This window comes from Chinchilla lanigera, unplaced genomic scaffold, assembly GCF_000276665.1.
Source record: "Chinchilla lanigera isolate Chin_1 unplaced genomic scaffold, ChiLan1.0 scaffold00042, whole genome shotgun sequence".
Taxonomy (NCBI): Eukaryota; Metazoa; Chordata; class Mammalia; order Rodentia; family Chinchillidae; genus Chinchilla; species Chinchilla lanigera.
In genome coordinates, this window is record NW_004955443.1 from 18,796,877 (window position 1) to 18,819,324 (window position 22,448).

General features: G+C 36.5%; 1 protein-coding gene across 6 annotated transcripts in view; it reads right to left on the minus strand.

The window, feature by feature from the left end:
* The window catches only part of Rbpj (recombination signal binding protein for immunoglobulin kappa J region), a 246,381-nt gene that overhangs the window by 13,816 nt on the left and 210,117 nt on the right, over window positions 1-22,448 (minus strand). For 5 of the 6 annotated variants that reach the window (XM_013518082.1, XM_005392029.2, XM_013518083.1 and 2 more), the window contains 3 exons: window positions 14,027-14,122; window positions 6,265-6,430; window positions 811-985 (listed from right to left, as the gene is read on the minus strand). In XM_013518082.1, the coding sequence (XP_013373536.1) occupies window positions 811-985; window positions 6,265-6,430; window positions 14,027-14,122 (437 nt within the window). Of the gene's footprint in view, window positions 1-810; window positions 986-6,264; window positions 6,431-14,026; window positions 14,123-15,886; window positions 15,917-22,448 lie in introns of all 6 variants that reach the window. The other variant, XM_013518085.1, reaches the window with a different exon arrangement.

Consider the following 22,448-nt stretch of genomic DNA (forward strand, 5'->3'; position numbering starts at 1 on the left):
TCAATTCTTTGTTGAATGGGAAGTAGCCTGGACACTGTAAGACATTCAGCATCACTAGCCCAAGACACCGAATGCCAACACTTCCCATACTCTCATTTTCCCAAATGTAAGGAAACAATTTTGGTTGAGAACTACTTCATTAAACCAGGTTCTACCCATTTTCAATTATAACAATCACATAAAGAAGATAATTAAGTAGGGCCACAAAATATTAGTGAGGAATCAATTTATTACTGAAAAAGCAATTTTTCAACTTTATTATTTAATTTTATTTTAAAGAGAAAAGAACAAAAACAAAGACAAAAACAAAACAACACAAAAACTATAAAAATACAAAATTGCAAAACAAGCTGATAGGAAAACAATGGTTGTTGTAGTATTTATTGTTATCTTCAAAGCAGTTGCTCAGATTACCAGATGTAGGTATGCAAGACTGATCAAACAATTAAACATTAACTGTTCCTTTCAATAAACCAATAGAAATGAGTAGTATAGCTATCTGTGTGTATGTGTGTGTGTGTGTGTGTATTTCCCTTCTCTTTCTTTCTTTTCTTCTTTCCCTCATCCCAGTTGTTCTTTCCTATTAAGCAGTTTCTTTCCCTTTCATAATATCTATCGTACCTTTCAGTTTTATTTACTCTTTCAGATTCTTACATTAGGGAGACAATAGGGTGTTTACACATGCGGGTCTGATTTATTTCACTTATGAGTATGGAACTATTGGAAAAGCAATTTTTCAACTTTAAAAAGTTTGTCTTATTAATTCATGGTGGGAGTTTAGAACAAGTAAGAAAACTCAAGTATACATACAGTCAGCATTTTTCAGTGACTGCTTCTTTTTGGAAGGTTTGGAAATGACTTTTATCCGCTTGCTGAGGAACACACCAATGTCATCACTGTTGCCATAGAACATCTTTACAGACAACATGAAATGTTTTCTCTTGTCAGAATCAGATATGTACAATGTCTTGGCTGTGCAATAGTTCTGTGAAAGAAAAACAAAGTTTTAATAGCATCCAATATTGTCAATTATGTGCCTAAACCCCAGAGTGGCCTTAACTAGGTCTGATCAAGTTTAATAAAATAATTCCAATGGATAGGCAGCTCCTCAGCCCTCGGGGAGCAGACACCACTGCGGGAAGGAAGCTGAAGCTGATGGAGACTGGAAGGCTATCACTACCTTTGTTCCATTCCTTAACTGAAAACCTTCTAAAAAAATCCAAGTCTAGCTAGTATATGAAGTGGAGAGAAGCATGAGGTCCTTAATGCTCAGAAAAGTCTGCCTTAATGCTCAGAAGAGTCTGAAAAAGAGACTTGGAAGACAAGCAGTGTCCCAGGAGCCGCACTCTGATGTGATCTGAGGACTTGTTCTTCCCTGGAAAGGTTGTAGCCAACTTTTAACATGAATCTAGATGGCAGCTGCCTTATGAAGACTCATCTGGACAAAGTACAGCAGAACAATGCAGACAGAGCACCAGGCTGAGATTTTTTTCTGGTGTCAATAATGAGCTCATGGGCAAGAATGTTAATTTTTTAACCCTTGAGTTTTAGTTGTAAACAAAAATGACTAAAGGATCATTCACATTTAAACAAGCAAACAAAAGACTATAGGAACCATTTTACTCTCTTAAAAAGGCCATATTAAAAGTCTTTTTTCTGGGTATGGTGGTGCATACCTATAACCCCAACATTCTGGAGGCTGAGAGGCAGGAGAATTGCCTTGAGTTTGAGGCTAGCCTGGGCTACTTAGTGAGCTCAAGGTCAGCCTGAACTACATAGTGAGGCCCTCTCAATCAATCAATCTGTCAATCAATCCATCCATCCATTAGTCAATCAGTCAATCACAAACCAAACCAAAACAGTCTTTTTCCCCCCAGCACTCTCAGAGGCTTAAGCAAAAGGATTGTGAAGTCAGACCCACTTAGCAAAACTCTGTTTCAAAATTAAAAAAAAGTGTCACATATACTAAAATAAAATATAAAAAAGGGCTGGGGATGTAGCTCAATACACAAAAGCAGTAGGTTCAATCTCCAGTACCACCCCCAACACAAAACCTTTAAAAAAAATATATATAGCTCTACTTTTTTTTTTTTTTTGGTTTTTCTCCGGTACCAGAAATCAAACTCACGACCTTGCGCTTGTCAGGCAGGCGCTTTGCCGCTGAGCTAAATCCCCAGCTCCAGCTCTATAATTTTTTGTTTGTTTGTTTTTTGTTTTTTTCCGGTACCGGGAATCGAACTCACAATGTCGCGCTTGCCAGGCAGGCGCTGTGCCGCTGAGCTAAATCCCCAGCCCCAGCTCTACTAACGCTGCATCTGTTTCCCAGAATTATCAAAGTATGGCAACACTTTTTTAAAATAGAATTTCTATAGTTAAAAATAATTGATGACTTTCCCCAAAGATATAAATAAAGCCATCAGAATTTAACAGAACTTTGTAAAAAGTTTCAGTAGTAGTCTTCCTCAAAAGGCACACACAATATTTATCTTTACATAGTTGGATGTTGATTAACCACTTAGTGTATATGACACTAAGAAAAAGTCTGATTGTAAAACAGTGTAAACTAGAAAGAGACTTATAAGAGTACACTTACTAGTTGTAAAATGGTTGACTTTACCATTTTAATGGGATAACTCATAGCATATTACCAGAAGAAATGATTTTAGATGTAGAGAAAATGCTCAAGGCATTGTGCCAGTTTATCAGAATGAAAGTTCCAGCAACTGGAAACATGGTGTTTAAGTTACAGCACTTGTCAAATAGCAAGGCCACTTCATAATGCAACTATTTCAATTATGTATCACAAATTCTAAAATCTTATCACTCCTCCTGAGCTCTGTGAATTAGACAAGAAACTAAATTTTGACCTTTTATAGGTATGGCAGATGATGTTCAAATACAGCGCTAAGTATCCAGAGTATTTTCTTAACTCAAAGATTAGGCTACACAAGTTATCTTTAACTACCTCTTATAGTTTCCTTTTAAAAAGCAAATGCTTTTTAAATGCTTTTCATTTAGGAAGTAGCTTGAGTTTTTAATCTTTAAAATTTTACTAACAGGCAGTGTTAGTAACAGACAAAAAAAATACTGCAACAATTTTTCATTTCTCAATACCAAAGTTACATTAAGCAGCTTTAAGTGCCATCTTGAATATTCTACACTCAAGTTTTTACACAATCAAAAGTTTGGTATATGTTTTGAGAGGCTTGGCTCTCTGAAAGACAAAATAAGATAAAGCTAATGAATAGTAAAAAAATAAAAATAAAAATAAAAACAGTATTTTGCAGTCACATGGCTCTTTCCACCCTACACGCCCTGTGAGCTACTACGTCCCTGGGTTGACCACACTTCTTAAAATGACAGCACTGAAGGTCAAGCAAAGCCTAAACAATGGAATTGTTCTGCTTTGCAAGATAAGATGAGGTCTATGAAAAGGGGAATCAATATTATAAAGTAGACAGTCAAGGAAACAAAAATAACACCACTTATCTAAATGAAGGGAATTGCATTCAAACAGGAGAGCTTAAAAAGGTTAAGATCACTTAACTTTCAATGTTAACATTAATGGATATGATCTATATCAGAAAGAGAAAATATTGAAATATAGCATCAACAAAGTAGATCAGTAGACAGGTAAGGAAAAAACTAGAGACACTAACAATGTAAGACTTTATTTCCTTTAGAAAAACACATATACATATACCTCCTTGAAAAAATAGAACATTTATCCCTAACTACATTTAATGCATAAAAATGAGATCTGGAATAACTTCAATGGAACTATAAATATATATGGCTGCTGACCACAGATTCAAGAAGAAAAATATTAGGTTCTAAGAGAATAACCAAACAAAAACTAAATTATAATTGCCCTGCCATATTAAAATGTTCAGTGAGCTAATGAAATTCTAGAAGAGAAAATGGCATAAGATACTCTCTCTAGGAATGAACTTTTTAACTTTAAAACAATTCTTTGCCCAAGTGTGATGGTGTGGGCCTATAATCCTAGCACCTGGGGAGGCTGAAGCAAGGGGACTTCGACAAATTTGAGGCCAGAATGGGCTACACAGTCAGTTCAAGGCCAGCCTAAACTACAGTACATAAAAAAACCGTCTCAAAAAAAACCCTAAAAAGAACACTTCTTTGAAGATCTTCAGAAAATGAAAACACTGTCCCGTCATGAAGAATACAATATCTAAATGCTACAAAAGTAATACTGTAGAAATATTTGAAATACAGAAACAAAACGATGTTGGCAAGAGTTTACCACTGTCAAAAACAAGAGAAACACAAGTGTGAGAATTAAGGAAGTAATCCTTGTTACATAGCTTACTTGGCTGCAACCACAGAAAACATAAAACTGAGGAAAAGAATACCTACCAAACTGAATGTATTACTAAATGATATCTCAGAACCAACCTGAAGTCAAATGTCATACCATAAATGTAATTATACTAGAATGTTTGTAATATTTAAAATTAGTTGAACATGAAATAATGCAAAATAAACATCCTTTATTTTTTAATAATGCCCACATGTATCACTCAATCAACAGACTACTGAAAGAAAACAGTACAGTATTTCCACGCAAGAAAGGAGGTTAAAATAGTAGACAAGCGGAAATTGCCACTTTTGCTATCTAGGCTATACTATGTCCTTATACCATTATGTTCCCAACACATGACTGTTGTTCTTGCTGCCTGAAATGCCTTGTACCAACTCTTCGCCAGTCTTAATTAACACAAACTATTCTAACAGCATTTATTATTAAAATTAAATATTAACATGTAAGTCTGGCTTACACACATTCTATTACCCTATTAACAGGTATTGGAAATAATAAATGCTCAAGTTCTTATGTATTCTGTCTTCTGCCAATTTCTAGCCTTGAGGAAAGTGTATTATGGTAGAAGATTCACAAAGATGCAATGGAGGAAAGCAAGAGGATCTTCATGCTGAGGCAACCCCTAAGGGTACAGAATTTAAACACAGTGCTACTGTGCCATCACCAGTGGTGCTTTTGGTTGGTTTATTTGGTTTATAACCCTGGAAGATAAAATTACTGGAAGCCTGAACTGGTTCAAGTAAGCAATAAAGTTAACTAGAACAGTTAAAATACACCAGCAGCTAGAACTCACTACCTATCTGCTCTACTCATTCATAGTATTGGACATGGAGGTATGTAGCTTGCAATCATGTAGTTCAGGGATGTTATATAGCAGGAAAACATAAAAAGACATGGCTAAGAGCTATTAGGTCAGCCCATCACTTACATATACAGTATCCTTTTCTTCAGCTCACAGATTGTAACTTAGACCTGAGTGGTCTCACTGTTTTATTTCCTTTTAAGATTAAACAATTTTTATCCCAAACTTAACAGATCTGAAGGAGGCTGATACAAGGCTTAGTATTCACTATAAAATAACTGTAAGCGGAAGGTGAGCACAAATTCCCAGCTAACTACCAATGCCTACCCCTAATCCCAGATACAACACAACTATGATACTCAACGAAGACTAAGGATATAATAACATTTTCTTAGCTATTATTACTAGGAGACTTTCATGTAGTCACTGAAATTTTCTAGATAAATTCTAAATGAGAATTTTCAATACTAAAGGTTGACAGTTACTGACTTCTAAATTCATAAAATACAATTAGTAAAACAGCTGATAAATTTCTTTCCCTCACAAAATAATTGAAGAAAATCACCCTTAAAAGTCTGAGCACAGCTACTTGTGGCTATTCTTGAGCTCACTTTGGCAGCACATATACTAATTTTGGCTCTTCTTTGTCTACAGCATAGTTCTGCTCCATAATGTTAAGTACATTATTGACCTTTATGACCCATACAAATCCTTCTAAGAATTTGTCAATTACCGCTGCTTCTAAGATAAAGATAGCACAGTAAAACATAACTGAATGATGTATTTTCACTGATATTTCAGTATTACTTTCCTGTCAGAAAGGAGATAAGTGGTTAATACCAAATGATTAGCCTCCAAGAGAAACCTGATTTACACCTTGCTAAAATCACTAGCAAGCTGCAGAGGCTTGCTGCATGCCACCTTTAGATGTCAAGAGCATGAGCTTCATGAATCATGACTAGACCACAGCTATCTGAGAGGAGTATTTCTGGCTCTGGTTTTATAGTCAAGTAAATGTTATTAATACCCTTAAAAAAAACCTCACCAGATTGAATGTGAAAACTACATTCTATTACCACAATGCCCCCTTTACAAGGAACCGTGAGTCTTGATTTACCTTTCCTTCCAAGTTCAGCTGCTGCATTTCTTGGTCACTATTTCCTATTCCAATGAATGCACATGGTTGAGACTCTTGCTCAGAACAACCATCTCGTTCCATTTGTTCTTTTTTTTTCTTCCATCCACTGCCCATAAGATACACACAAGGTGGAGGGCAAAAAAACCTGAAGGATAATGTGGGAAAAGACCCCCCAAACACAGTAATTAGATTCAAGACATTTCTTCTTCTTTACCATACGAAAACAAAATCATGCAGAAATGCACTAAATTGACTCCTTATGAAAAACTGTGGTGAAGGCTTCTATCATGGAAATAATCACGTCTATAGGATAGAAATCAACTTCCACATCTCTTTAGGTAAAATACTGGAGTTATACCTTCAGTTAAGAGTCTCTATGTTTAGAATAGAGAATTTCTCTTTAAATTCTTACATAGCTGAAAGATCTGCACTAGTTCAGAAGTGCAATGTACAAAACATGACACCACATACTATTTGATTACTAATTAAGGTGTACTCAAAGTAAGTTACTAATTAATGCTTTTATTCCTATGGGTATCACATTGAACTTTATTTGGTAATTAACCTGAAACAAAGCATTAAAAGGAATCCCTCAAAATTGACCATTGGCGGTGGAACTCAGCAAGGGCATGCTGTTTTGAGTACCTTTTCTCAATACCTGGTGCAGTGAAAATGACTGAGAAATACTTTGCTAAAAGAACAAAACACTATATTCTTTCAACTCAAGACTGCTAACAGGGGGCTGGGGATTTAGCTCAACGGCAAAGCGCCTGCCTGGCAAGCGCAAGGTCGTGAGTTCGGTTCCTGGTACCGGAGAAAAACCAAAAAAAAAAAAAAAAAAAAAAAAAAAAAAAAGACTGCTAACAGGTTTGTCTTGCCAGTGCCAAAAAACACCCTTACAAATTCTTCCCACATAGAATGACTTCCTTATAATATTCTGTCTAGCAATTAAAAAAAATACTTCAAAACCTAGCTCAAGCTCCATATTTTTCATAGTTCAGACCATAAATCCACTCCCTATGTTGGGTGTAATTCTCTTTTGCTCAATTATGCCTGATGTCTATGTCGTGTCTCTCAGCGGGGCTTGAAAACTCAAAATTCTTACAGTAGTCAAGTAAGTGATAGAAATGAATGACCCAGGTGTACAATAAAGAAGCAGGAATACCCTTTAACTACATAGAGACGCAGGTAGGTTCCTTCCTCTCTTAAAACAAACAGCACTCAGGAGGATTCCTACTTTTCATACAGTTGTGAATAAGGAAAAATGTTTCTTCTCTTAATCCTACATTAGAAAAACAAGCGCTTAAGTGCAATGATAACGAGCCCCTGGTGCACGGCTGTAAAACACAGGGGATGGCCTGATGTGTAACTACATACCCACTCACATCGATGAACCATGGATATATGGGCCTAGTAGTGGTCACATCATCTAACTGCTCAACAGACTTATGAAATAAAACTTTATGTGAAGTTCCAATTTTAAAATCTGGCAACTAATATATACCCTGGACTACAATGTGCAGAGTAAAAGAAAAACCACTGATGTGCATATAAACACCTGTGCACATGTGCATACACAGGCACCTGCGGGCTGGTTTTGGCCCTCTGGCTTTCCTGGTGGTTAGAGGTGTGGGCTTCTTATCTGGCTTCACCCCTAGTGCCTACTAAAGTATCTACAGAACTGATTCTAACTACATACACAGTGGCACCCTTCTTCAATCCTAACTGGACTACTTCATAAGCAATTTGCATCTAACTTAGGACAAGTGAGTTCAGTTTACTTAATATTGATTAATTCTCCAAATTATTTATTTATTACTTCTCAAGTGTGTACCACACACTGGGAATAGTAAAAATAAACCAAACCAAACCCACAAAACTCTTCATGGAACTTATATCCTAATAGCAAAGACACAACAATAACAGAAAAAGTCCAACAAGTAAAACAATGTGTTCACTTTATTAGCTGATAATAAGAACTAAGAGAAAATTTTAAAAATAAATAAAGCAGGCACAGAGTTCTCGAAAAGTGAACTGCTCGGCCATGGACAGCATGCTTAAAGAGGTAACTTTAAGTCACAACCTCAAGCCACATGAGTACCTAGGACCAGAGTGTTCTGACAGAAGATAGAGCAAGTGCAAAAGCTTTGTGGCAGGAATGACAATCAAAAGTAGAGAGATACATTACAGTGGAGGTAGAGAGAAAAAGAGATCAATAGGAGATGGAGTTGGAGGTAACAGGTACATAAACCAAGTGGGCTCTACAGATCAAAGAGAGCAAGGAGGGAAGCCTTTGTAGTCTTCTCCTATTTACTTAAAGCAACCGGGAATTAGAGAGGCTTTCATGCCTGCACACTCACAGCAGGGCCATGAATGGACATAATAAAGGTCTCGGCCAAGGTGGTGGGCCCAGCTCCAGTTCGCTCAAGTTTGGAGGGATTCCTGATTAGCTGGGCTGCTTTTGGAGCTGGTTCAGTTTAAGTCTACATCATGGATCTTTCTGGTTTCTAATGCTGAGAGCCACTCAATGCTTTACCCTGGCACAGGATCAAATACCTTGGCTGGCACATTCTCAGGAGGCTAGGAAGGCGTCAATTTTGGTAACGTGTGTCTTGTTAGTATTTTCTTGAACACTGACATTAAGACTCCTTAGTAAATTGGCATACTAGCTGTAAATTTGAAGAGTCATGCTTTAGTACTGTATAGTATACCAAATGTAGTAGTCAAATCTGTGAGTTATACCAAAATTAATTTTATTTCGTATCTGAAAATATAAAGAGAGCTGAAATAACACAAGAATTAGTGCTGTCTTTTGTAAGTACTGTGCCAAAATTCATGAAACTAACAGGCTATAAAATTAAGACAAGGAGTTAAAGAATCCTTTATTCAAAACATTGATTCCATCTTTTTTTTTTTTTTTTTTTTTTTTTGCCTTTTTGAGACAGGGTCTCGCTATGCAGTTCAGGCTGGCCTTGAGCTCACTTTGTAGCCCAGGCTGGTCTTGAACTCACAGAGATCCTCCTGCCTCAGCCTTCTGAGTGGTGGGATTATAGGCATGCACCACCATTCCCAGCCAAAGTTTTATCTTGAAAAGGCTTTCCAATTATGTAATAATGTAAAAAAAAAAAAAAAGACTTTTCAATAGCCTGTGAGCTAACTTGTTTAATATCAATCCTATAATTACCCAAGAAAGCTGTGATACAAGAAAACAGTAAATCCAACAGAATCTAAGGATTGAGATCATTTCTTTAAAGTGCTGGTGAAATCCTATCTTAAATATCCCAATATTGCTATTCCCTAAAAGACAGTAAATTAATCAAATTTTCATTTCCATAGACCTCCACAGTAACAGTCATCAAAAAAAATCCATATATACAAAAAAGGGAATCAGCCAAAAAAAAAATCAAAGGGAAATGGGATAAAAATAAAAGGTTACATAATTAAAGAAGAAAAATTCAAATATATCTCTATAAAGGTATGTGAAACTCATTTTTTAAAATCTGTATTGTTGGTCAATATTTACTAAGCAGTCAAAATTTGATAAGTAAGGGGGTTCTTACAGTTTAATCGCTGCTATAAAAAGATTACTATAACACTATGTTGCCCTTAGTTTTTCATGTTTCCCCATAGCTTAAAGCATTCTGCCACTTGGTGGCGATATGCACACATTTAGTATTTTACTCATTTCACAGTTCAATCAGTATTTTCAGAGTCGGATTCAGTAACTTTTTTTCTATAATCCTGACAAGAGATCTGGAAAACACCTTACAGATTCAAAGAAGGCTTTCTACTCAGCCCAACATATAAAATATGTGGTTAGATAAATCCAAAGTCATGTTATTTACATTTTCTGAGTACCTCTGACAAATCATTACTGATGATTATTCAGTTCAAAAGGGCCATATCTGAGAACTTTTTCACCAGTTACTCCAATTAACACAACTCTTCATATGACTTCAGAATCACAGTCTGTAGCTAAAGAGCTTCTCAAATGGCTTGAACAGCACCACTATTATTGCTAATTACTTACCCTGAGACAAAGCTGAATGTTAGTATGTCAATGGCATATTTATACTTCCTCAATAGAAAACAATCTTTTAAAAAGTTTTAACCTGGGAAGAACTTCTTTAACGAAAACTTCAAACTCACCACTAAAATAAATGGGATAACAGATGTGCTGTGCAAGTAAGTAGGTTGTTAGTGGGCACAAAAGCTGTTATCCAGAATAACTTAAATTTTCAAATGAGTATTTTTAGCATCATTCACTGCAGTTATTTTAATGCCACAGGGACCTGGCCAAAAGCACTGTGGTCATGTCCCCAAGTGACCTCAATCCGGAAGCCCTACACCTCTGCACAGAGACCGGAACCTGATGGGCAAGAGAACAAGCGGAGCTTTCTCTTGTCACTGCCTGCCTCGGCCGGCGAGTCAGGGCCTGACAGCTCTTGTTTGTCCTCAAAGAAGCCTCAGCAGAGCCTGCCAGTCATCAGAGGCCTGGCCTAGAATTTGTAGTCCCTCACTATTAACACTTTTTAAACATTAAGAAAATTCAATGGGTTTCCTCCTTTGTCATAAGGCAATAACAATACAATTAAGTATAAATATTGGAACGTAGTTATTCTGGCCTTTTATCTTTTTTCTTCATATTTTAGAGGCCAAAAGCATAAATTCTCAAGTGTCTGGATGGGGTTATGGACTGGCTATACCATACAAATAACAGAAAGAAATAGAAAATAAAGACTACTGCAACAGAAGAAGCTATAAAGGTTAACTCGATAAGGTCCTGCAGCTCTGTATTTGTTTGTATTTAACAGTGATTAACAAACAGGAACCTTAACTGGACTTTAATATTTTCCAAACAGATCCTTCCCTTTTATTTCATTGAGCCTTAGTAATCCATCATACTATTAAATGGCATAGTGACTTTTAAAAGTTCCTTTTGCATAGCACCTGGAACCTAACAGGTGATCAGAAATCAATTAATAAATGAATCCAACTGTAGAAAAATGCAACTTTAAAACTCCAGAGAAGGTAAAGGAGCACCAGTCACATTTGGAACCATATGATAAACATAATTCAGCTGGTGAATGAGATGATCCTAAATCAAGTTTACAAGACACTTATGTTTTTCAGGTATCTTTACTTCTCCTCAGGCCTTCCATAGCTAACCAATAGAAGGCTCTAACATTTAGAGCTATATGGACAGAGAATCCATGTGATCATATACCCCTCAGGAATTTAATTAGTAAGAAGGAAGAAGCAAATGGATATGGACGTATAATCTTTTTTTAAGTAGGGAAATACAATAAGAAATTTGGAATGAGTCTCAGGAATTTCAATCCTTGCTTCAATGATTCTAATGCCACCATGGTTAAAGTCTCTAGATTATTCTGAGGGTTAAAGTTTTTGGTAAAGCATTTCTCTGGCTTGTAACTATAGCTGATATAGAAACTACTGTAGGCCAGATATGGTGATGCACGCCTGTAATCCTAGCCCTCAGAGGCTGAGGCAAGAGGATCACTGTGAGTTCAAGGCTACCTGGGCTACAAAGTGAGTTCAAGGATAGCCTGAACTGCATAGTGAAACTCTGTCTCAAAAAGGCAAAAAAAAAAAAAAAAAAAGAAACTATTTTAATTTTAGATTCACTATGAGGGCCACAGCTGGTCTTTTAGATCTGTTTTTAAGGATGAGGGTACTGACTTTTGCTGTGTTTAGAAAATAAATAACCTGCTATATACATACACTAAATTTCATTATTTAAAAAAAAATACTCAATTTCCAGTATCAACTTCATGAAAAAATGGCAGCTTCCTTAATTTGGTTTTCTACGTCCCAGACTTCTTTTATTTAACTCTAAACCAGTGAACTAAATTTTATTAGTAAAGTAAAACAATCAGAAATTTTGTAAACCTGAATTACAACAGATTAAGAAATAACACTTAGAAAAGAACACTCTGAATTTTAAATACTGTTTGTATTTATTCATGCTCTTTGAGGACAAAAATTATCAATTAAATAGCTTCACCTTCTTTTCAGCTCAGATTTAGATGACTCCAGGAAAGAGAATTCTTAATTTTCTTCTAGCATGTAAATTAATTTAATTACATGCTTAGTTTCTCCATTCTTATGCATATGCTGAAAGTTTCCTTTTTGTTACAAACTCTTTAAAGATTCCAACCGCCAAACCTGCCTTTTAAGTCCTTCTCCAACTTGAGTTTGGTGCCTTTCTAGCCAATCCAAAAAACCTGTGGTCTTTCCACACATGCAGGCTATGAAATGCTTAACCGAAACTTGCCAAGCCAGTTGGGCACGGTGGCCACACACCTACAATTCCAGCACTCTGGGAGGCTGAGGCAGGAGAATCGTAAGCTGGCACCTAGCCTGGGCAGCTTAGTAAGACCCTGTCTCAAAATAAAAAATAAGAAGGGCTGGGCATGTAACTTAGTGTGAAGGCTCTGGATTCAATCCTAAGTACCAAGAAAAAAAGAAGAAACATTTAAAAAAGAAAAAAAAAAACAGGCCTTTAGAAGGACTCAAAATTCCAGGAACCAAGTGAAAAACCAGGGTGCATCTCAGTTGTAGATGTGAGTAGTAAGACTGAGGCCCTGGGTCACTCCCCAGCATCCTCCCCACCCAAAAAAAAAAAACCAAAAACAAAAAAACAGTAACAACAACAAAACACCAGCTGTACCATAAATAATTATTATTTTACGACTGAGGACGCAGCTCAGTAGTACAGCACTTACACAGCAGGCATGAGGCCTGCTCTAGGTTTGATGCTGGGTGCCACTGCAAAATAACAGAACAAAACAATCCAGCGAAAGCTGACTATTACACACACACTGCTGGACTTTATAAGATACTGTGAGAAATAATGTAAAGATCACTGTTATAATTTAATTTTGGCCAATGAGCTTTATAGATATTATCTGTAGCACCTACATTCAAGGGGTATGAAAATATAGATGCAGTTTCTTTTTTAAAAAAAACAGGGTCTTTCTATGGTGCTCAGGCTGGTCCAGAACTCTTGGGCTCAAGGGATCCATCTGCCTTAGCCTTCTGAATAGGAACCCTTCAGGGGGTTGCATTTCCTAACAACCAGAACAGATTCAGGGCCTATAGGGGGTTGTGGGAAAGGATAAGGAGCCCTTCTCTTTATAGTAGCTCCAGGGATCAATTCTTGAGTTCAATTTAGGATTAGCGTTTGTTTAGCCTTTTCCTTTTTATAATGCTACCTTGGCAGTTGCAACAGATTATTAAAAAAAAAAAAAAAAACTGCATTTTCTACCAAAATTAAAGCGTTTTGTTTTGTTTTCTGAGGTAGGGTCTCACTCTGTAGCCCAGCCTGGGTTGGAACTTGAGCTCCTCCTGCCTCAGCCTTTTCAGTGCTGGGATCGCAGGTGTGCACATCAGTACTGGGCAGGAAAACATCTTCGTGAATGAAGTAATGCATGGCTGAAATACTTGGGAAAAAAGCCCTAACAAAAAACTGTGCATCATTTCATTTTGTAAAATCAGGGATTTAGCGAGATTATCTTTGCTAAATTCTCCTTCTGGACTGAGTAAGGCCAAAAGTAACTTTGTTTCTCTCCTTTAAGAGGTAAGTCCCCTTCTTTTTTTTCATTTTGTATGAGGCAAATTAACTGGATAACAGAAATGCTCAAACATGAATACTAACACATTATTTGCAAATTCATGTGACAACTACAACTATCCACTATAACAAAACCAGTAATCTTACCTTTTTTCATTTCCATATGACTTCTGTGCAACTTTTGCATGAAGAATAAGTACTGTTTGATCCCCTCGCTCTTTTAAATAATTTCGCATAGCTTCCCTAAAATCAAGTATAAATATTACAATTATAGGGGTGACATTTTTTATGAAACTTTTTTTCATACTCTGTAACATAAGGAATGCTTACAGATATTTTTAAATGCAAAAACTGAAAGCACAAAAACAATATAGGAAAACAAACCCATGAATTCAGTTTAAAGCGCAGTACACAATGGATAATAAATACTCCTTTATCTTCAACATTGTATTTTGTTCTTTAAATGAAAAGATGTACTCTTTAGAATCTATCATGTCACTCAAACCACAATTACACTTCTAAAATAACTTCAATCAACACTTACATTGCTAATGTGGCTTTAATATTCCTTCATCCAACTATTTGAATCAGTACTTTTCACTGAATACAAAAGCCATAGTAGAACACAAATTATCCCAATCTGTTATTAACTGACCCTAAAATGACAATCTTACATAAGGACTAAGAAAGGCCTATCATTTATATACAAACATATAGTTATCTGAAAGATTTTAACTATATGCACAAAATTTAATAAAGCCTAACTGAAATTAGTGAACAAATGGATTTAACTTTGAAAAAATATTAAGTCTTTCAAGTATAAGCTACTCTAATACTTACTAAACAAATATTCTATAAAGTATCCAATATCACAAATATATTTATTCATTCAATTATTTGGCTAAGTAATATTATACAGTATAAGTAACGCAAACTCAGCACAGATCAAAACTATAACAAATCTGAATTAGCAGAAATTCAATTCTTCAGATGTTTTTACATATCACAAAATTTAAAAGATGCTTCAAAGATAATAATCAAGAAATTGTTTTATTAAATTTAAATATCCTGTTTGTATTATAATAACAAATATAAAATGTAAGGGGTCAGCCATATAAAATAGCACTAAGTTATTAAACGTGGGAATTCTCCATCTGTATCCCCTACGCAATGAAGGGCCTCCCAGGCAATCATTCACCCAGCCCTGATATGGAAACTGGAGATAACACCACCTATCTCACACATGTAACCTGTAGGTATTAATGAGACAACCTAGGTGACAGCATTTATATTTACTAACTGAAAAATCTGCTAGTTGCAAGACATGGCAAGTAATACCAGGATACAAGCCAAGTGAGAACTAAACTCTGCTCTGAAAGACAAACTCAAGGTCCAAATAGTAATGAAATACAAGGATCCACAAGTGTACAAAAAGCACCAAAATAAGGGAACACCACCGTAAAGTATATTCTAAAGGACTTTGTGCTGGGAAGAGTTTGTTCAGCAGGAAATAGGAGCAGGAGAGAATAAGGCATTCCAGGACTTGAGAATAGTATGTGTGGTCAAGGCAAAATGAACTCCACGCACTGGGTAAGTGAGCTCTCAGCCAAGGAGTAAGGTAGTCACAACCACAGCAGCTAATGCTTCTTGAGTATTTACTATGTGCCAGCTCCTGAACTAAGCCCTTTAAATGCTGTATTTAATTTAACCTCATAATCCAAAAAGTATAGTTAATTCCACTTTGACTGACTTGCCCAAGGTCCTGTGATGAACAAGTGGTGGTCAGCAATTGAAATAAGCTCTGCAAGATTCTAAAGAGAACTACAGCCAAGACTAAGGCTGACAAGATGGGTACAGTCAAACTGTGAAAGGCCTTCAAAATTGGACGTTTGTAAACTGAAAATGCTAAGTATAGAAGTTTAAGCTAATTTAATTATCACTCCATGAGATGGTGATAAAAATGGTAGGTAAGGGCTGAGGATATAGCTCAGCAGCACAAGTGCCTACCTGGAGAGCACAAGGTCCTGAGTTCAATTCCTGATATCAAAAGAAAAACAAAAAGGTAAGTAATAAAATGTTAACATATTGGAGGAAAACTTAGAACATTTACTAAAGAAGAAAAAAAAAAGAGAGAGAAAGAAAAATATTCACCCCTTAGTGAACTTGGACCAGATCATCATTCAATTCTTTCTCAACCCATCACAGAAAAACAAGCTATTGAAGCTGGATTTTCAATCTAACCCGGAGACTGAAGTTAGATTGAATGAGAAGTCTTGAGAGTTTTTTAAACAAATAATTTCTTTTTCAGTTAGCTACTCCTAGAGAAAGTCCTAGAAAGCATACAGACAAGCACACATGTAGAAAGGCTGTCACACTAAAGAATAACAGAAGACAGTAGTGAGAGAAAACTGGAAAAACTTACACACTATTTTGTTTTGGGAGAAGCAGCTGTGTTAACACGCTCTGTTGACAAATGTCTACTCTGAACTGCCCCTGATAGCTCTGCTTCAGAAATATACACAGGGCTGCTGGAAACACCCACTGACAGAGTTCAAGAAAAGACCCTAGGTGCAAAAGTGGGGTTCACTGGTGCCAAGTGAAGCCATGAAGGTGAATGGAATCTCCCAGAAGGAAATTGTAGTGATAGAAAAGTCAAGAAGGAATGTATAAAAGGAAATGGAGAAATGGTTACAGGCTGAGGTTTTCGGCATACATGAGGCCCTAAGTTTGATCTCCAGCCCTCCAAGAAAGAGGATAGGATTGACAGGAGGTAGAACTATGACTGGTGCCCTTGCATGCAGCAAAGCCTAATGGATGCTAGCCAGGGAAGGACATAAGCAGAAGATGAAAGTCTAAAAGCATCTATTTTATTTATGGGTAATACAAAAGGAATAAGTATTTTGAAATATCCAAAAGGGAATGGAACAAGAAGCTGATAATGGACAAATAAAATGAAGATGTGTATTAAAGGACCAGCTGATGCCGGAGTACAAAAGTAATGGTGCAATTCCCACTAATACTCTAAGGACACAAACAGGGAAAGTATGTTCTCTAACCTGCTGGGTCCTGGACAGGATGACTGATAAACGATGGGAGATACTACTAAGTTATGTGATGATCAAAGAGTTCAAGGTGTATAAAAAAACAAAAGCAAAGCCAGGAGAAAGTCAGTAACACCCTGACAAAATCCCTGGCATAAAACTTGAAAGGCTGTCACACGGATAATGGAAAGTAGGAGAGAAAAACGAAACACCAAACAAAAAACCTCTCAAGCCATAAATATGTTTCTCAAAGTAAACTCTATTTGCATTTATAGTCTCTATTATATCATTCAGCAACCACAGTACTTGATTGTATGTTTATCAGATTTCATATTTACCTTTCTTATCTTCCCAAAGAGACTACAAAGTCTTTAAGGGTAGAACTATATAATACCCGAGGCAGTCAGAAATCCTTTCTACAAAGAATATATTAATTATAATCATTAAGAGAGCTAAAACCAAGCAATCATTCTGTGCCAGTACCATTCTAAACATGTATTAACATAACCAACAACCCTGAGCGTGATACAGTACTACAAAGCAGATTTCAGAAACAGGGAGAGATTAAATAACTTTGCTAAGTCTGGCTCTTGAGGACAAAATTATATTATCCAAAGTTTTGTAATGGTGAAGAGCACAGCTTTGGTATGCAACAGAAAGGAGCCTAAACCTTGTTAATTATTAAACCTTGAGTTTTTACCTCTGTAAAATAAAGTCAGTTACTGTGGAAAAAAAATGAAAATGTTAGCCCCACACCCACTGATACACAGCAAGTGTCAGTAGACTTTACCTATTACTTTTATTTCCTTAGAAAGGTACTTTCATCTCTTAATACAGTGAGGTGCAGGGAACCAGGAGTTCCACAAAAGGACCTGGGTGTGAATGATCAGGCATCTTATCCAACTTGCAAAGCACAAGTTCTACCAAGTCCACCAAGTGAGCAGCATGCCTCGCCCTCTTCCTTGTGAAGATTCACTGAGCACCTGCTACAGTAGTAGTTTCCAGTGCTGGAAATGACTCTTAGCAGTTAGGGTCATTTCAGGAAGTTTATGATGAATTCAGGGCAAGAGCTCTGATTTTCCTTTTGTCTTCCCAGACCATACTTAGAATATAAACTCCTGACCAAGTAATTAGACCCTCAAGGTAATAATCATTAGTAACAGTTGTCTGTGGCAGGAATTTGCCAAATAGCTTCTTTCAATATGAAAAATAAAATTTGTTTTATTAATGGAATATTAAACATTAAGAATTACGTTGTCTGGTAATAATCGCTTGGTAAATGACTTTCTGCACCTTAAGTAGTCATTAAAAATAGATGGTATACTTTAAAGAAACATGACAATAAATCCTATGGAGCAACAGCCCGAAGTATTTTGGATACTCTTCATCCAAATATAATAGCGTTTCCATTTCAGCACTGTTAACACCCTGGGCAAAATAACTCTTAGCTGTGGGAGAATATCCAGGATACTGTAAGATGTCTAGCAGCATCTCTACCTTTTACCCAGCAGCTTTCACTCTTCCTCAAATTGTGCCAGTCAAAAATGTCTCCTGAGACCAGAGCATATCTGTAGTCCCAGAACTTGGGAGGCTGACGCATGAGGATCGCTACAAGTTCGAGGCCAGCCTGGACTACATAGCAAGCTACAGGCCAGCCTGAACAACACAGGCAGATCCAGTCTGAAAAAGCCAAAAGAAAGAATGTCTCCGATACTGCAAATGCTGGGGCAGACAGCAGAGTGGGGTGGCACTACATGGGTTGAAAACTGAAAGTATTCCAAATGATAAGGTGCCACAATCATCTAACATCTTTTCTTAAAAAATGGCAGAAATTGTCCTTTTTGGACAAACATAAGGCAGGTGCTGGATAATCCTTACCAGGACAATTGCAACAGCCCCCATTTAACTACAGTTTCACTTTCTGTGGCTTCGGTATCTACCATCAACTGAGGTCTCAAAATGTTACTACTTGTCTTGATTCTTTCAACAGATAGAACATCTACGTGACTTTCACTATAATAAATTGCTGTAACTGCTCCAGTTTATTAACTAATGTTGCTAATCTCTTACTGTGCCTGCTTTTTTTTTTTTTTTTTTTTTTTTTTTTTTATGTAGAGGAAAAAAGCATAGCATACATAAGGTTCGGTACTTTTTTTGGTTTTTCTCCGGTACCGGGAACCGAACTCACGACCTTGCGCTTGCAAGGCAGGCGCTTTGCCGCTGAGCTAAATCCCCAGCCCCTGTGCCTGCTTTATAAATTAAACTTTACATATGGGTGTACAGGAAAAAACCACATACATGGAATCTGCTACCATCTTCAGTTTAGGCCTCCACAGGGGGAGTGGGCTGGGGCTCCTCTAAGAACCTGTCCTCTGCGGATAAGGGGACTGCTGTACTTGGCTCTTTAAAAAAAAAAAAACAAAAAGTTTGTTGAGCCTGCAGGGAATTTTACTGGTGTTTTTTTTTTTTGGTACTGGGAATCGAACTCATGACTTCATGCTTGCCAGGCAGGCATTGTACTGCTGAGCTATATCCCCAGCCTGAGAATTTTAAAAATTAAAAAAATTTTAAAGGGAAATTGCAAAACAGAGTGACAATCTAAACTTTTAAATCAATTAGGTATACTGCACAGTTGACATTCAATACAGTTTTTTATAAAATTCTCCTTCATAACTGGACTCAGAGAAAGCTGAAATTTTCAGAAATCTCAGCTAGACTTCACACTTCTGATGGCAAAAGGCATCTGTATCTACACTAACTTCCTATTTTTTGTCAGATCCTGGAAGTTTTATCTTTTGTGCTCTCAAACACTTCTCCAGGCCAGCTTCACAACTGTTATAGTTTACTATGGAGAATGCCCACTCAAAGAAATTTTACTGAAATTAGGTAAAAACAATTCTTTCGCCACAAAACTACTCAGAGCCTTGGACAAATTTTTAAGAAGATAGTTATATGGTGCATTTTCCAAACTATTAAAGCTATTGTTTATTTTTCCCCAAAGAAGCTTTCTGAGAAGTACTGCTTCCCCACGGGCGAGTTTTGCAACTGACAATCCAGGGATAGTACCAACAGTCAACAAAATTCTAGGGCATTCATAACACTACTGTAGCATTAAGGCTGCTTTGCTGGAGTCTGCATCTATTGGTGATCAAAGCCAAACAACAGTAGGAGTCTTATTTCTAAGGAGATATACATATCTCATTTCCATCCCTGTGATAAAAGTAGAAATGTCCTTTAATACAAGTTTTTAGTGGAGATATAGGTAAACTGCCTCCAACGCTAAAACACCTGAGACTAATTCTTTCAAATTCTCACAAACTCCAGTTTTTTCCCCTTCCAAAAAGCTACAGGCTATCAAATTGTGAGTAGTAAGTCACGAACACTTCTGTGTTCTATTATTTTCAAAGTTTATTTTGAAAATAAACCATTTTGCTATGTACTTAAAGCTTACATTGTGTGTTTAAAGAAAAACTGGAGACTGGAGGAAAACAAGAATACGCAACAGGACTGGGCACTGACAAAAACGGGTCATTATCTTGGTTCTTACCTTGCCAGCCCTGAATGATGCCAACTTGGTTCCTCCAATTTCAGGGGCAGCACAGTCCCTTCCTACTCTATCCCATTCTCTTCCTTCCACAAGACGTGCTACACACGTGATTCATTAAAGTTGAATTTTGGTTACAACTCCTTTTATATGAATTGTTAGCATTTATAAATTACTTACATGACTAATAACTATACAGAGTAAAAATCATATATATTAATCTATTAATGTAGCAGATTAACTTTTATGATTTTGACTTTAAATCTAAATTCATTTCACATCCACCTAATTTATATAGTGTTTATCACCAGTGTCCTATAGTAAAATAAAAGGATTTGAGGTATGCCCATATGGCCATTGAAACTAAAGCTAGAATGAACACTTGGGTTCCAGCCTTTGGATTCATGTTTCCATTTTTCCTGGCTAAACATATAGGAATGTATAGGCCAGATAGTAGGTATATGTCCAACTCTTTAGGAAAGTGTCAACTATTTTCCCAAAATTAATGTATGATTTTGTATACCTATTGCCAGTGTACAAAACTACTCCATGGTTCCACATGATATAATTAATCCTTTAAATTTTTAGATAGGGTGGTATTTCACTGCTATAGACCACATGTGTCCCTGAAGAAAACCTTATGTTGAAAACTAATCTGCAATGTTGTAGCACCTGAAGACAGAGCATTTGGGAAGAGATTAGACATTGAGGGTGCAGCCCTCGCAAATGAAATTAGTGCCTTCTGCTGTCTGCTAGTTGAGGACATAGAGAGATGTTCAGGAACCAGCCCCAACCACATATCACATCTGCTAGTGTCTTGATTGTGGATGTCCCAGTCTCCACAACTATGAGAAATAAATTAGTACTTTATACCAACACAACCTATAGTGTGCCAGCATAGCAGCCCTAAGAGAGTAGGATGCTCATTATGGCTTTAATTTGCATTTCTTTCATGGTTACTTGCCATATACATAACATTCTTTGAAAAATTATCTGTTCAAATAATTTTTCCCCTTTAAAATAGGGTTATTTCCTAGTTACTGACTTTTGAGAGTTCTTTTCACTGTCTGAATATAAACTATTTTTAATTTTCATGAAATAAAATGAATTAAAATTCATGAGTTTCTTCCTTCTATAGATTGTTGTTTCAGTGATCTATTTGAGAACTCTTTGCTTTATCACTTCTCGGCCTTTTGGCTAAGATCAAGTGAGAACTCTTTGCTTCATCCAAGATCACAAATATTTTCTTCTAAAAACCGTGTAATTTGAAGTTTTATAATTAGGTCCATAAACTGAGTTAATGTTTTTATATAATGCTATGTGTGGATTGACGTTACTTTGTGTGCAGGGTGGGGGAGATGCAATATATGGAAAAGTGCTCTAGATCCAACTGATAAAAGACTCTTCTTTATCTAAACTGTCTTCACATCTTGATTGGAAAACAACTGATCACCTATCTTAAGAACTACTTCTGGCTGTTATTCTGACACAGTGACCTACAGAGCTATCTTCTACCAACACTACATGTGACTACCATACCTTTACAAAAACTTTTGAAATTAGGTACTGTGAGTTCTTCTTGCTCTTTTTCAAGATTATTTTGGCCATTCTAGATTATCTACATTTCCATATGAATTTTAGAAACTGTTTGCCAACTGCTACCCAAAAAAGCTCTTGGGATCCTACCTAGGATTGTGCTAAACCCACACCAATTTGGGAAGAACTGACACCATAACAAAGTTAACTACTACAAATAAAACATTTACTTAGGAATTCAAGTTCTCCCAGAAATACCTGGTAGTTTTCAGGGTGGAGTTTGGCATACCTTTTGTCAAATTTCCTCTTAAGAATTAGATATTGTTTGATTTTATTGTAAATGATACTGTATTTCAGTTTTCAGTTTCTCATTTGTATTTACTAGCATATCGAAATACAATTCAGTTTTATATGTTTATCATGTACCCTACTACCTTGCTAAACTCAC